At 45.3% G+C, this 15226-nt stretch overlaps 1 protein-coding gene across 4 annotated transcripts in view; it reads left to right on the forward strand.

Moving 5' to 3' along the window:
* The window catches only part of SYNPR (synaptoporin), a 178850-nt gene that overhangs the window by 87885 nt on the left and 75739 nt on the right, over positions 1–15226 (forward strand). Inside the window, exons 1-2 of one of the 4 annotated variants that reach the window (XM_084634417.1) lie at positions 266–321; positions 442–544. The exons of 1 other annotated variant lie outside the window; for it this stretch is intronic. In XM_084634417.1, coding sequence (XP_084490543.1) covers positions 494–544 — 51 coding nt within the window. In that variant the 5' untranslated portion in view covers positions 266–321; positions 442–493. Of the gene's footprint in view, positions 1–265; positions 322–441; positions 545–12583; positions 12878–15226 lie in introns of those variants that run through there. 2 more of the 4 variants (XM_084634418.1, XM_084634419.1) reach the window with 2 other exon arrangements.

Raw genomic sequence — 15226 nt, forward strand, 5'->3', positions numbered from 1 at the left:
AGTTTTTACAGCCCAGCCACTCCCATTCATCCTCTTGTTGCCATCCAGGTGCCCTGGCTGATCCAGTTTTCCCTTTCCACCCCAACAATTCTCTCCTCCTCTTCTTCCCACCTGACACTCTGACCTAGGAGAGAATCAAAGGATCCTCACAAATGTCCAAAGAACGTCCCTGTGTCTCTCAGCCAGTGACTGCTGCTTGTCTCAATGGCAACCTTCCTCCTTCCTTCCCCGTTCCAGAATAGTGGTGGTGTCAGTGGGCCGAAGTCAGGTGGTACGGCTCGGCCTGCCCCGGGCAGCTCAATGGCCGAGTTGTTTGGAAAGGTAAGTGTGAGGCTTTGAACTCCTGGTGAGCAGATCCATGGGCCACATCCGTTAATGTTCATTTTGTTAGTTACGTGATGAAGCGCTGAAGTTTAAATACCCCCAAACTTACCTTTACAGAAAACCCATACAGGCAGAGAAGCATGCGGTGCTCTTCCTGCAGACTTGCTGCATGTTTCGGCTCCGTCCTGACGCTCAGCAGTCGGTCCTTCCCGAGGAACCTGTAAGTAACTCTCTCTGAGGTTAGTGCTTGAAACGCTGCAGGTGTCTGGAAACAGGGAGTGGGGACAGGGCAAGGATCCTGATCCTAATGCAGCCTGCAAGGGTTAAACGCCCTTTTAAACCATTTTGGTTTTCTTGGGGTGGAGGTTGAGAGCACCTGTCCTGGTAGAGAGCTTCGTCTGTTGTGTAAGGACATATTTAGGCCTTAACCTTTGGGTTAGTTAACCCGCACCGTTAGGGTCTGTGATAAAATCCTATCTGTCAAAAGCTTTGGGCCGGCCCCATGAGTGACATTCTGTTAGACCAGAGATCGTAGCTTCCTACCCTGCTGTCCTGAGCAGGGGGGAGGCAGGAGGCTCTCTCACCCTTCCCCAGAGACAGATGGTGCGAGGGCTCACTGTCTCTAGGCGAGAGATAGTCCCAGCGAAGACGAGCCTGCAGGCCCTGTTGGCTCAATCAGCTGGCTCCTTTTGTTTGGTTCAGCTGATGGAGCATCTGTCCATGGGCTGCCCTGTCACAGGCCAGGGCAACTGCATTGGTATTCCTCCTCTGTGGTCGCTCAAGGGCACCCACGCCAGGCTTCTCAGCTGGCACCTCTGTTGGGCTGAGATCTGTCTCTCTCTCCCTCCTCACCAGGGTCTTTCCAGGCTGCACAGTTCCCTGCCCACACTCTGTTATTCCCCAGCAAGCCAAACTGCCTGTGTTTTGCTTTCTCGCTGAAGGCTGTGAACAGCTGTGGTTGCCTTCTGAAGCAAGCACATTTATTCTTAAGGTGAAAGCGTTACCGAGAAAACATATCAAACAACACAAAAGAACCTACACATGTGCTAATAATCTTACCAGAGATCACCACCAGCTTCACCAGGGCTCTGCTAGGACACAGTCCTTCAAATCCCACAGAGTGTTGACCAGTTCACAACAGCCTGAGCCCAGAACTAGCACGCCCATGAATATTCAGTCTTTCCTTTATACAATTTGGGCCTTTGATCTTCAGACTCCAGGAACAGGTAATCAGTGGCCAGTGTCCCTCTCCTCAGGGCGTAGCTTCCAAAGCTGTGTTTTTGCATAACTGGAGGTGGGTAATTTGTATTCACCTCCCCATAAAGATTCCCCAAGCAAACCACGTGACACTATTTGTCCCAAAAGCCTGTTCTTGTTTGGCCCATTGTTCAGTGCAGTCCTTTGATGTTAATAACACTTCCCAGGGTTCACATCCTATCCTCCCCCAAAGTGACATGCAATCCAGGCCCAGAATAACACAGAACCTTTGTGTTTAATACAATGGACTCCAAAGAGATTTAAACTTAATTCACTAAGAGTTTTCAAGGATCTGGCAGGAAATTGTCGCAGGCCTCGTTTCAGCTATGTGCATATGCCCAGGACACTTGGCCGCCGGAGGGAAAGGTCCACTGACTGTACGTATCCACGGTATTGAGACTAATTCCAGCTGTGCAGTCTCAGCTGTAGCCATGGTGAATGGCCTGGGTGTACCCAAGGGCAGCATGGAGTCCTCTGCTTGTCCCGCGGACATTAGACTGACATGGAGAGCGGAATTCTTCTAGCAAAGGATAAAATAATAAGTTGTGAGGACTGGGAAGGGGGAAAAAATAACCCAGTGAAAGAAAAAGAGCTGAAAACAGCATGTGTGTAATATGGGAGCTAAACCAAAGGTGAGTAAGGCTCCAAGCCTTGTGTGTGTGCAAACCAGTGCGTGTTTAACTTTGTACACTGTGAGTCATGCTGGTGGCTACCCTGAGGCTACTTGCAGTACATAAAGTTAAGTGTGTGGAGAACACTTTGCATGATGGGAGCCTAACTAAGCGTCCTTTAGAATAGCTCAGTCTCACTTATGAATCAGGTGCTCCTTTAATGCTGCCAAGGCACGTGCCCCATTGTGGTGTGGCCATTCAGGAGCTGGTCACTCAGCAGAAGGGGCTTTGGCTTAAACTTTTTAACAAGCTGGGTGAAGTTTTTCTAAATCTTGCCCCCGCAAATTGGTACAAGATGCCTCATTTCTTTGCGGGGATGGGCTCTGTCACTCCTGACCCACCCAGAGTAAGCAAAATCAAAGTGACTTAACCTCTGTCCCGGTTCCACCCGTCATTCAAAGCTGTTCATTTGACTGCATAGCACTGCCATCTTCCAGATGTAGGATCTCTGCAAGGCAGTTGCTCCAGTGCACCGGCCACTAGGGAGCTCCAAAACAGCAGCAGCCAGGCTCCAGGCCAGGTGACCGTTGTTCATTCAGCCGTCCATCACCCACACAAAGAACAAGGGCTCCTTTTAACGGGGATGGGGAAGCTCCTGCCCGTGCTCCCAGTTCCTCTTTTCCGGCCCTGCCAGTGGAAGAGTGCAGATCTCCTTTCTTTGAACCTCCACCAGGGGTCGGGGGATATGCCTCTCCTCTCCCCATGTTGGAGGTCGGGGATGTGTGGAGCTCATTATTCTTACTTGCCCCATCTGAGGGACGCTGGCTTGACACAGTGAACTGCTCTTTTTCAGCTTGTCCTGATCTCACACAAGGGTTGATAAACTGGCCCCCTCACCTGGGACACTGACTGGATAAATGCCTGGTGGCCCGGGTCAGGTCTGCCTTTTGTCTGCTGTGGCTCCCACGTATAAAGCAGACTATGATCATGTCCTAGTTCTCTCTCTGTTGCTACGAGCCTTCCAGATTCATGAAGCAATGTGTGCACTGGCTATGCCAGTGTCTCTCTCGAGCTCAGGCCTTTGACCTTCCGCCCTGCTCCGTGACTCCACGTGCTTTAACAGCAGGTGGTGCCCATCTGCCGGAGATTCTGCCTTCTCTTTCTCATTCATGACTTGTTAGTAATTTCCTTCTGTGCCCACCAGAGAGCAACACCGGTACAGGGTTGTTGTCTTAATCGAAGCAGTGTGCAGGCAATTGGAACACAGACTCAGTCAGATTACCTGATGGCATAGCTGAGAGGCAGAGCAGATAAAAGCAGCATCGGATAGAAGATGTGGATTTGGTTATAGACTCCGACCCTCTGTGCTCTCCTGTCACCCCAGTGAATGGAGATTTTCCAGTGCGTAATGACTCCAAAAACTGCCTTCTGCTGTAGTTGGCAACTGGGGTCACTCAGGTAGAATGCTGTGGTATCTCTCTGGAGAGCCACAACCCAGCCCAATCTCTCACACCTGTTTTGCAGGGGGAGTTTTGGGCATGCAAGAAATGAAGGGTCAGGGTCGGGGTGAAGGATATATAATATTGTCCACAGGGGAAGTAAGACTTCCTGGCTTCCAGCAGCAAAACCTACTGGCTGGATGGGAGCTGTAGGCCTGAGATTTAGCAGAGGGAGAAAGGCTGGCTTAATAGTTAAGAAGCAGGCATGACTCTGAACAAGGGCCACAACTTTCAAACTGGAGCGTGTAAAGAGCTAACACACCATGAAGGCACCTAATAAGTGGCCTGGTTTCCGGGGACGCTGAGCGCACACAGGTCCCAGGGATTTCAGGCCCATTATTTGGATTCAGATGCCTAAGCATGGGTTTGTGCGTGAGATACTACTCTAATCGTGGGAGAATAACACCAATTTTTTTTTCTTATGCCCCGATTCAGCAAAGCCCGTGAGTGAAATGAAGTCCAGCTGGAGTCCGTGGGACTTCAGCCCAGTTGGAAGAGCATTGCTGAGCTGGGGTGCTAGTGGGTATATAAAAGGCGAGGCTGAGCCCCAATAGCATGGGGGGAGAGGGGAGAAGAGACACAGCTTCTTGCTAGGTTTTTTTCTTTTTCTGGTATCATCTGGTGGCATCTGATTGACAGGCTCTGTTATGAAGCCAATACTGTGAGATTTTGGCTGTGAGTAAAATAATGCTGCTCATGTGGGAAGGAGAGTAAAGGAGGCAATTATACAGTAGTTTTAATAACAGCTTTCTGCTGGCTACATCGCTGAAAACTTAAAGTACAGTTGACAATAATTCGGTTTTTTACTTTTAAATACCTTCAGGAAAATACAATAGAAATGGATCTGATTAATTCTTATTCCACATGGTTTTCATCCGCCCTCTGCTTGTTTGGCCTCCAGGTTGTTTTTTAAAATGCCAAAAGTTTAAGAAATACAGAGAAGGGACTTAATTATGGGAACGGGCTAGGCAAAATTTTGGAGCAAAACCATAATAATGAGGTGTCGGTGGCACTGTTTTGAACTTCAGAAATACAGTGGATGTTCAGATTGACATGGGTAGGTTTTCAAATCTATTTATGCTGATTATCTGCTAGATTTTGATGGGTACGTGCCACAAAAATAATTCCAAGTCCATTAAAATAAGTGGAGAGATTAGCCATGCTCCTAAATCCTATTTTCTGGAACTCCTCAAAAATCCTCCTAAATACACTTTTTTTTGGCCAGGAGTTAGCACACCCATTCCCACTCAATCCTGTCCTCTGTTCAAGAATTTGTAGGCCACAAGTTATCTCCCTTACTTGCAAATATGCCAAGTCAATTAAATTCAGTGCACTAATGGAAAGGGATGATTTTTTCCCTGTTTAGAGGGGCAGTGAATTTAGTGCAGTGGAAAGGTACCTGGTGGACAGCTCTGTCGACTGCAGTCTGCACAGAACAGCATGAATAGATGGAGGCGGCACGGGTGTTGTTGAGCTTGTTGGGCTGCTTCTCTGATCCTGGAGGCGCTCCCTGTAAGTGGAGGTCCAGTCTCCAGCTACTTGAACCATGGATGAAGAAGATGTTCTCAGCACGCCATCTGAGCGGGGAGGGAGGGGTGGGGAGCAGTTGGGGAATGCACCTCCCCTCAGCAAGGCAGAGAAATGGGAGCTCTTCCTCTGCTTTTAGGAGACAAGACAAGGGCTGCGCTCCACACTATTGCTTCTTCCTTAAGCCCAGTCGAGCCTCAATGCCAGGTCACTCCTTGACCTCTTCCCTGAGACTGTCCACCAAGATACCAGCAGTGAGGATGGTTTACACTGATATAAACGTCAGCCCAAGAGAAGTTGGACTCATACCAGTCCAGCATTATCATCCCCAGGAATATCTGCAATGGCGCTAGGGCTGCTGCCTTACCTTTATAACCCCACCCAAACAACTGCTGCTTTCTTGCGGAGATTGAGTGTTGTGGTGTTTGCACTGAAGAATATGCAGTCTACAGCTGTGTGGGCATCTCCTCTTCCTGTGGTTTTTCTGTCCCGATTGCTGCCTGTGCTTTGGCTGCTCTCCTTGTTACTTAAGGGTTCTCTCTTAATATTTTGTGTCTCGACATTCAATTCTCTGTTGTACCAGTAGCAGTGTTAAAACTATGAATTATTTTAACAATTGCGTAGTTTGGAATTTAGAGCAGAACTTGATGAGCCAGCACAATTTCAACAGCTTATAAATTCAAAGCTCTAAGCAGTATAAAGGGAAGGGACCAGAAGAACAATCAAGATTTAAAGCTCATGATAAGATGGCTGGCTTGAGGCAGAAAGTATTTTTTCCCTCTTTGCTGAATAACACAAAAGAACAAGGTGTGATTAATGATTTTTTGGTACTTGACATTGCAATAGGATGCTGACGGGATCAACTGCCAGGTCTCCTTTTGAGTGGTTCCTGATGGGATCTTTGACACATGCAGCCAATATTCTGATTAAGATTCATGGTCCCAGGTTCAGTGGTATCCATGAGTGTGACAATGTAGCACAACTCTCTCTATATGTGTATATATATATATTTCTTTTCCATGTCATAAACTTCAGGTTTCAACTTTAAATCGGTGTTTTAATCCTAAATCCACAAGTCACTCTGGAGTCGCTCTGAATCAGAGGTATGGGGAAGGGTACATGCCAGTATACATTTACAGCTGCTTTTTTATATTGGTTGGCAAGAATATACCATTTTTGGGCCACAAGTAAATGGTTTGGATGGTGCAGATGAGAGATTTGATTTTAACCCCCTTTGCGTCCATTAAATCCAGTTCTACTCAAGTAGGTCCTTTTCAATGCACGTTGATTTTAATTCACTTTCCTGCCCCTAGCTCTGGATCAAGGGGGCAAACCTCAAAATAAATGTCTGTCCCCCTCCCCCCCATACCCTTCCCCCCGAGTCCTCTTTGTAACCACAATGAACTGCTGCATTCACCTACCCTCAGAGCAATTCCTCCTTCTACCACCCAGTCCTTTGGGCAGGATTTTTGGTGTCCAGACTCTAAGGGTACGTCTAGGCTGTTTAAAAAAAAATTAAACAGCAAAACCAAACCTGTGGCAACGAGTCTCGGCGCTTGAGTCTACGAGCTGGAGTTTGCGGGGCTTGCGTTACCCTGCTAAAAATTGCCTTACTGCTGTTTCAGCTCGGGCTCTGAACCCTCCCCCCCCTCACTGGGCTTCAGAGCCTGAGCTGGAACAGCTACCTAGCTATCTTCAGCACCATAACTTAAGCCCAGATCTGTAGGTCCAGGCTCCGTGGCTCACTTCTTGGGTTTAGTTTGGCTTTGGTTTTTTTGCAGTATAGAAGTACCCTAAAGGGTTCTGTAAAATTGTATGCAATCCACTAGATTGTCTCCCAAACCTTTTCCAAGCGCCATCTAGAACGAAAGTGTGGTCACGTCGCAGATTGCCACTACTGTTTTGAATCTAGGGCTTGACTCTCTTTCACTGGTGTAAATCAGGAGTAACGCCACTCAAGTCAACTGAATCGGTCCCCCTAATGCTCACTCAACATGCTCATTTACAAATGCTTTTAAAGTGGATCCGTGAGGGTGTCTGTGGTTACATCTGGCATGCCAAGAATCTCTACCGCAGACTTCAGCTTACATAATATGTCGAAATTGGTTTTCTCATTAGCATTGCAAACTTCTGAAACAAGCTAGAGATTGATCAACTCTCTGTGATGTTTGCATATAGAAATGAATGGGGGAATGTTCCTTAAGAAAGATCCCATTTCTAACAGAAAGGCAAATGATTTCCAGTTGTAGCTCAGACTTAATTAATTTTAACGTCTTTGCAAAATTTAAATAAAAATCAAAACGGAAGTATGGAAATACATCCCACCATGATGAGAATCTGCTTTAATATTCTGTAGGCTCACAGGTTATTTGCACCAGCGATTCTCAGTGAACTAATTCTTTCGCCCCATTATTTTCATGGCCGAGGCTGAGACATCAGCCGATTCTTTTAGCTGACTGCAACCTCCTTTAACCCTCTGAGGCAAATGGCTCAGTGTTTGTATATATTTCAGGCATGGTATCTCAGACTTTCACACAGTGGATCCAGAAAGTCAAGGAGATCATGTGATAGTTTGACGTAATAGCCGAGCATCTACAATGTGCTAGGTACTACACAGGCCGGGAAGGAGGCAAGGGGTGTTATCCCAGATGCATTGAAATCAGTGACAAAGCTCCCAGTGACTTTAAGAGGAGCATTTTTAGGTTTATGGTAACTGACCCAAGGAACCTACAACCAAAGGCTCCCCGTCCTGAAATGGGAGCTTCAGTGAGACTCTGCTTGGATGCTGGAGCCCTGCTAGCAGATTCCCTGGAAGCACTGTGGTCTAAATAAGGAACTTACAGTCCAAATAAACTTTCTCCTCCAAGAATTTCCCTGTGTAATACTGATCTGTATCTTGTGAAACAACCTAGAGCGGGGGAACCTCTCACCCCAGGGAAAACTGACACTGAGTTGGGATCATATTACAAGAATGGGTCTGAGCTTTTTCAGGCTTGAAGTTTCAAATGTAATGGAATTTCATGGGTTTTTTCCAGAGTTTAACTTAAAATTGGGCAAGAGGAAGCCATTGAAAAATGCCTCCTTAACAGTATATGTGTGTGTGTTTGTTTGTTTTCTGGGGCATCTGTCCTGAACATAACATTATCTGGAGACAGGGCTGTCCCTAGGGGGGTGCGGGGCCAGGGGCAAATCAGCCTGTATGGGGCCCCCCTTAACATTTTTATACAGGTGAAATCTGGTTACAGTGAACTTCAAGGGCAGCTCCTGGCCGCAGGTTAAATATTGATAGCACCCAGCTGAATAATTATAATGTTGTTATATTATATTGTAGTTCTTTTTTATAATTAAAATGAAGTTCATATAATTAAAAAAAAAAAACACCAATCACAATTAGTGTCGCACCGCTTGCATTCTCAAATCCACCTTCCTGGACTTCCTTGCAGCAAACTCACTTCCCAGGTGCCCATGGTCTCGCTACCCTCCGTGGATTTTTTAAAACTGTAATTACACATTTGCAACACTGAGAGTTCATGTCTCTGGAACTGGGTGGCTCTTGGAGAGCCTATATGTGCCCTAATGCTGGAGAACCAGGACCCTCCAGCATGGAGGAGGGGATCTAAGATCTATTTTCTCTGGTGGATGGGAGGGGGCTAGGAGGCAGAAAAGCAGATGGATGACCCTAGTCCTGGTGGGTGGTAGAGAGAACAGAGTTGTGGGACCCCAGGTCTTGGTACTGCAGGGAGGGGGACCCCAAGGCTGGAGAGCTGAAAGGCAAGGAGGACCCTGAGGCAGGGGGTGATAAGAGCTGGTGCTGGTCTGAAGGTGGCATTGAAGAACACCACCCAGTGCCTGGATAGAGGAGAAAGGGCAGTGGAAGCGGGAGGTGTGGGGCACTGGGGGGACACCAGTGCTGGGCGACGGGCGAGGGATGATGGAGACTACTGGCTGGCACTCACCTGTGCTAGGGGCGAGGGAGCCCCCTGTGCTGGTAGAGGGTCCTTCTGGAAAAGGGAAGGGTCCGTCTGAGGTGGAAGGGCAGGGTCAGGGTCAGCCTGCCCTGGCACTAGTGGTTGGGGGGTGCTAGGACTCTGCGGTGTCAGGCAACGCCGGGAGCCAGCAGAGCAGGAGTGGGCTGGGGCCAGCTTGCTTCCTGCTGCAGCCGCCGAGACTGAGCCCGAGCCTAGGGGGCTGCGGGCAAGAAATAAATGCCCAGACCGGTGAGTTCGGGGTGCAGATCTGACCCCTGCTGCCTGCACCAGGCCCCCCCTGCTAGCCTCCTGGGCCACCCTGGCCTCCCCGTGGCATTCCCCCCCAAAAGCGTGGGGGCCTCCAAAGCATGGGGCCCAGGGAAGTTGCCCCAGTCTGTTATATGGGCGGGACAGCTCTGTCTGGAGAAGTCATATAAAGAGGAGCATTCTCACAATATTTCCAGCTGAGTTAGTCTTCGATGGGATATTGAGAAGGAATACAATGCCAACCACTAACTGGCAGGGGCTGGAAGGCCTTTCCCTAGAAACAGTTCATTCCATAACGGTCCACTATGAGATTTCTTATGCCTTTCCATGAAGCAACAGGAGTCTAGCTGTAAGATGTACCAAAGCATTTTAAAATGCAACCAGTTTTCATACTATCAAGAAAACTGAGTTGTTCATGATCATCGTGGAAAAGAGCATGCACAAGCAAGAGATCTCAGCTGGGAGTTCAATTAACCCAAGAGACTAGGTATCCTCCAAAAGCCTTGAACAACTGTGTATGAGGTGGAGTGGCAGAGAGAGCTTCATAAATAGTAATGGAAGGACATGGATTATTCCCCGTTCAGTTACAGTGGGGATTTTGGATGGTAACTTTTATGTGTTCCTGGGTCATCTTTTCACATCGTATTGAATATCCCTGTGTTGCACTTTATTACTGTGCTGTTCATATTGAAGGGAAGCTGCTTCATTTTCAGTCCATCTTGAATGCCATATACAACACCATTTATGTATTGTCCTGTGTGCGTTCGTTAGTGGATACAGTGCATTGGCACTATGCCTCAATGTGGTTACGTTCATACAAAATGGGTCATATATAATTTCTACTTCCCTCGCTCTTTCCTGCCTTGCCATCTCTGAAACACAGAGAAGTGATAAAGCCCCAAACTCCTATGGGTGGAGGGGAAAGGAAAGAATTGTTCCCCAACACCCACTACTTTCATGTCCTAAAATGACCACTTGTCTAGTTAAGTAAGAATGCACTTTCTGCGTTTGCACTGTTTAGGTCCTTGTCAAAACCTGTATTCACTCAGTATGTAATCCATTGCTCCAGATTAGAACCTTCATGTACCTTCATGGGCCATGCTCGCCGAAAGGGCAACATTACAGACTGCAGCATCACTCACATTAACATGGAAAGGTCTGGTAGGCAAAATACCTACCTTACAACGAACTTTTGGGTATCCACTGTGTTTGGGTTTGGCTTAAGATCAGGCCTGTGAGAGAGTGCATGGCTGGAGTAGCTTAAATCTAATCATCCAATTAGGGCAACCTCCTTCATTTTTGTCCTCTAGAATGTCCCAATAAAGAGAAGGTCTGCTTCTCTTCTCATCCCTACCAGTGTAAATCCAAACCCACCCTGGGAAGTTAGTGGGGTTATACTGATGTAAAATCAATGGCCAAAGTATGGTAGCTCAAATTCTGCTCTCAGTGTCTTCAGTAGTCGAGTTGCACTGGTGGAACACAACAGAATCTAGCCCAATGCCTCCCCTGTGCTGGAACTTTCTCCTGTCCAGCTTTTGAAAGCAAATGGGTTTCAATCTAGCTTTGCAGACTTGTTGTCACACAGTTGACGTCTCTATGTGAAATATAATAATGCATCTCTTGTCCTCAAATAAAAGAGTGTGTTTTCTTGTATTAATTTGCCTTGTTTTTCTATAAAGTCACAGGAGCATGTGTCAGCGTATGTTTATTGCAGTGTACAGTGAAGACTTCAGATACGAAGGTTCAGGGAGTGGTAGGCCCTTGTGCGAGATGGAGGAGAAGCATGCAAAAAGGGCCATTCAGTATTGGAGTCGGTGCAAAATGCCACTGTTGTGATCTGGGAGCACTTTACACCCACTATGCACTGGTATAAATGACAATACAAGGTGAACGGTTGAAGAATCACCCCCACACACTAAGCAATGAACCAAGTCCTTTGCCCAAAAAGACAAGATACACGGGTGCTTTATACTTAGCCTGTCAAAGGTTAACCAGCAAGGGATAAAATAAAATGCTCAGTGTAGCAAGTTCCACTGCTATGGGCTGGTTTTTCTTTTGCCCATTGTTTAACTGCGGAGAGGGAACAAATGTGAGGAACTGATGTTTAGGCCAAAGAATGGTGAGCTGTGGAGGGACAGAGCCCGGTGCTGCAAGGCATGGGGAACTACGGGTACGGCTACGTTGCAATAAAATGTGTGGCACCAGGTCTCAGAGCCTGGGTCAATTGACTCAGGCTCATGGCTCAGGCTGCAGGGCTAAAAATAGCAGCGTAGACGTTCGGGGTTGGCTGGAGCCTGGGCCCTCAGACCCACCCTCATTGCAGGGTTTGGGACCCTGGACTTCTGCCCAAGCCCAAATGTCTACACTGCAATTTTCAGCTTCACAGCCCGAGCTCGAGTCAGCTGACCCGGGCCAGCCGCAGTTCTGTCATAGGTATTTTATTGCAGTGTAGATGTACATCGTGTTCCTCTTTCCAAGAGAATTCCATGGAAGTGCTATAAAAATCCCATGTATCCAATCTGTGAGCTGGTCTCAATGTGTTTATCAGATGTAATTAATATACAATCTTGCTATCTTTCCCCCTTTATCTGGTTGGCACAGGTACGGGATTAATATTTCAGGTTTTGGACAATGAATTGAATAGAACTTTTTCCTACTTTTCTTATACCAAAGAGAAGCTGTCAAGAAAAAATAAGTTCTATCAACCCTGTAATGTACTGGACAACCTCAACACCCATTAAAGCCCAGGAGGATTGGAGGTGCTCAGCACTTTCACGACTGGGCTCCTCTATGTATTTAATGTACACGAGAATCTGTGCAGATCGACAGAATATAGATCTGTCTAGATACAGTAAATATCCAAAGTGCCCCATTAACAACATCATGACTCCTACCAAGTGCTCTTTTTAAAATATCATTGATCTGAATCAATCTTCAGTCTTAGCACAAACCCAGTAGAGAAGAGAGAAAGCTTCTTTCCTATAGCATGTTCATTTAAATAAATAAAAAAAAAAAAAGCAATCCTGCATTTACTATGGTGAGTAATGAGCTACATTTTATAGCACACCATAGTGGTAACTACACCACAACAAAGCATTCTTCTTCCCACCAAGGGGAAAGTATTCAATTTCTTTACTTAGCCTGTGTGTAGTCATTGTCTAATAATATGACCATTTTGCCATCCCCCTGCAAATAAGGTTGAGGCTGCTGCCTGATTGGTATATCATCTCACTTTCTCTCAGCATTGATTTTCTTGCTCTCCTTATTTGCTTCATAAAAAGAGAGACAAGGAGCTGGTGCTCTCTCTACTGAGAAGCTTTTTGGGAGCCTTTATTTTTAGTATGAGACAACCTTTGCTTTATTTCAGGAGAGGGAAGTTGGATTATAAATCCTTTTGTAAATGTGTATGGTGATATTTGCTCCGGTAAGTTTATATAAATGTGTGTGTGTAACTGTACTGTTTGGGGGGGGGGTTAGATGATTTTGAAACCTCCAGTTATATCAGGTTTGGTTTCTTTTCATTCACATTCTGACCCCCACTGATCTGTGCTTCTCCTGAAATTCATGTACATGAAGATATTTCCATTTTATATTTTGCTTCTCATAGTGGGGAAAACTATGTTGGAAAACTTATTCTGCACTTCATTATAATGTAGAGGGAGTGAGGTTGTAATAGGGAAGGGATTGTGATTGAGCATTTTACTTTTGGCATTTCAAATCGAAGAGTCTTTAAAAAATAGTGCAGCTGCGCTTGAGGGTTTTTTTGGGTTTATTTTTTTAAACCATTAGGAACTGGTTAATACTGATTGAACTGAAGCATGTGAATACCAGACTGTACTTTTGTGAATATGTAAGAAAAATATTGTTGATTAGCAAGGAGGTGTTGCTGATTTTACAAATGTATTAATGAAAACTAAGGTAATCTTTAAAGGAAATAGCCAGACAGCTTTCTTCTTGCAGAGTGTAAGGTCATTACACAAGTTGGTATACTGTTGCTTTCCCGGCTCCAGCTTGTGAATAGCAATGATTGCCTCATTCCTTAGCATTCTGTCTTATTCATATACCTCCTTGCTCACCTGTAAATAAGAAGACATTGTCTTTTTATTTGTCTGTAAAGTGCCATGTACTTGGATGGGGCAATATAAACAGTGATGATGCCCATGTACCTAAGCAAGATAAAAAAATGTTCACCATTATTGGATTGATGAGGGTGCATGGTAAACGTCTGAATTTGTAGCATTAAATTAATTCATGCATTGGTCCCATGACTCTTTCATATTAGAATTAGCTAAATATGAGTCATTCTTCATTTGATGCTTAGTGTCCCAAAAGTCTTGAAAAAGTCCTGATAATTGTTATACAGCTACAGATTGATTGCTGTCATAAGAATATGTATGAAGAAATACATGTTTGTAATATCAAAATATTAGTTCTGGTATAAGCTCATTACTATCATGATATCAGTCATAGGGAGGGATTCTGGTAATGGAAATGAAAGCAGAGTTTGATAGGATGTCAGATAATCATAGGTGAGGTTATATATTAGTAGTGAAAGTTTAAGATACTGTCTATTAGTCTCAGGTGAGCTCTTTCAGAAAAGAAATTCAATTAGGCAATAAATGCTTTGCAATCTCAGAATCTGCTTTTGAAGCTATTTAAACGTTTTTCAGGATGAATTTGTTACTCATTCCTTCTTCCCCTGCATACGCAGAAATCAATATTAATTTCCGAAGGTTGCCACTGTGCCACTTGTACTCAGAGCTGTAGGGTTTGCTATTGATTTGGAATAATGCAATTGTAAGGACACATTCCTTTACATTTAACAAGAGAAATGATGTCGTGTATAGGACACTGAAAAATACAAGCAAAAGCTGGGCAAACCCAATCAGATTTGATTCCTTTTGAAAATGATTCAGTGTATACCATTCTTAGTCACTTTTGAATATTTAGCCTGTTAGCAATTTATAAATACTGTGTACATTTATACCTGCTGCCCGTTTTCCCATAACTGCACTCTTTCTGTACAAGAAGACTCATTTCTTAAGGTTGTAGAAGATGGTGTATATCAAAATAAATATCCAGTCACTTTTTTCAGAATCGCTATGTTTCTTCTGCTAGGGAAGGGTCAGTAGCACAAATCATGTACAAGCTGCAGAAAGCCAGGTGAACCAAAAAGGTAATATTCAAAGAGAACATTGGGTGGCAATCGGGGGGGAAAGTCTTGGTGATGTGAAACATCAGACATGGTTGGCACTTTGAATACCCTCAGAAGCAAGGATATCTAGAGCTTAGGATCAAATGTCTAATATCTAATCACAGTGGGGGTTCTCGGCTTATCCTTTACTTTGAATATAAGGCTCATGAAACACACCCGATTGAGAGCCCTGTTCTCTGAGGATCTCTATACAAAGAACAGCAGTAGCAGGGGTAGCATTAGAGTAAGCTCCACGAATTCGGTGCAGCCCTGTCCTCCAGGGATATATATAGGGGTCAAAAGATAATTAATTCCTATTCAGCCACTGGCTACTCTATCAAGTGAAAGTCACGAGAATTTATGTACAGAAAAGCTCTCTGGGTTGGTTTTCATGGCTCTCACTGAGCCCTTTACAGCTGGCTACTAAGCCACCTGGGTTTCCAAGGGCTGGGGTTCAAAAGACGTGGTCCAACGCATCATTTTTTAAGTCTGTGAAGCCGTGCTAAATGAGTGTTTCTATAAGATATGTGGCATATCCTGAATAATGAAGGAGTGGAGTCCTATAGAGGTATTATTGGC

The sequence above is a fragment of the Lepidochelys olivacea genome (genome assembly GCF_965140295.1).
Source record: "Lepidochelys olivacea isolate rLepOli2 genome assembly, chromosome: 7".
Lineage (NCBI taxonomy): Eukaryota > Metazoa > Chordata > Testudines > Cheloniidae > Lepidochelys > Lepidochelys olivacea.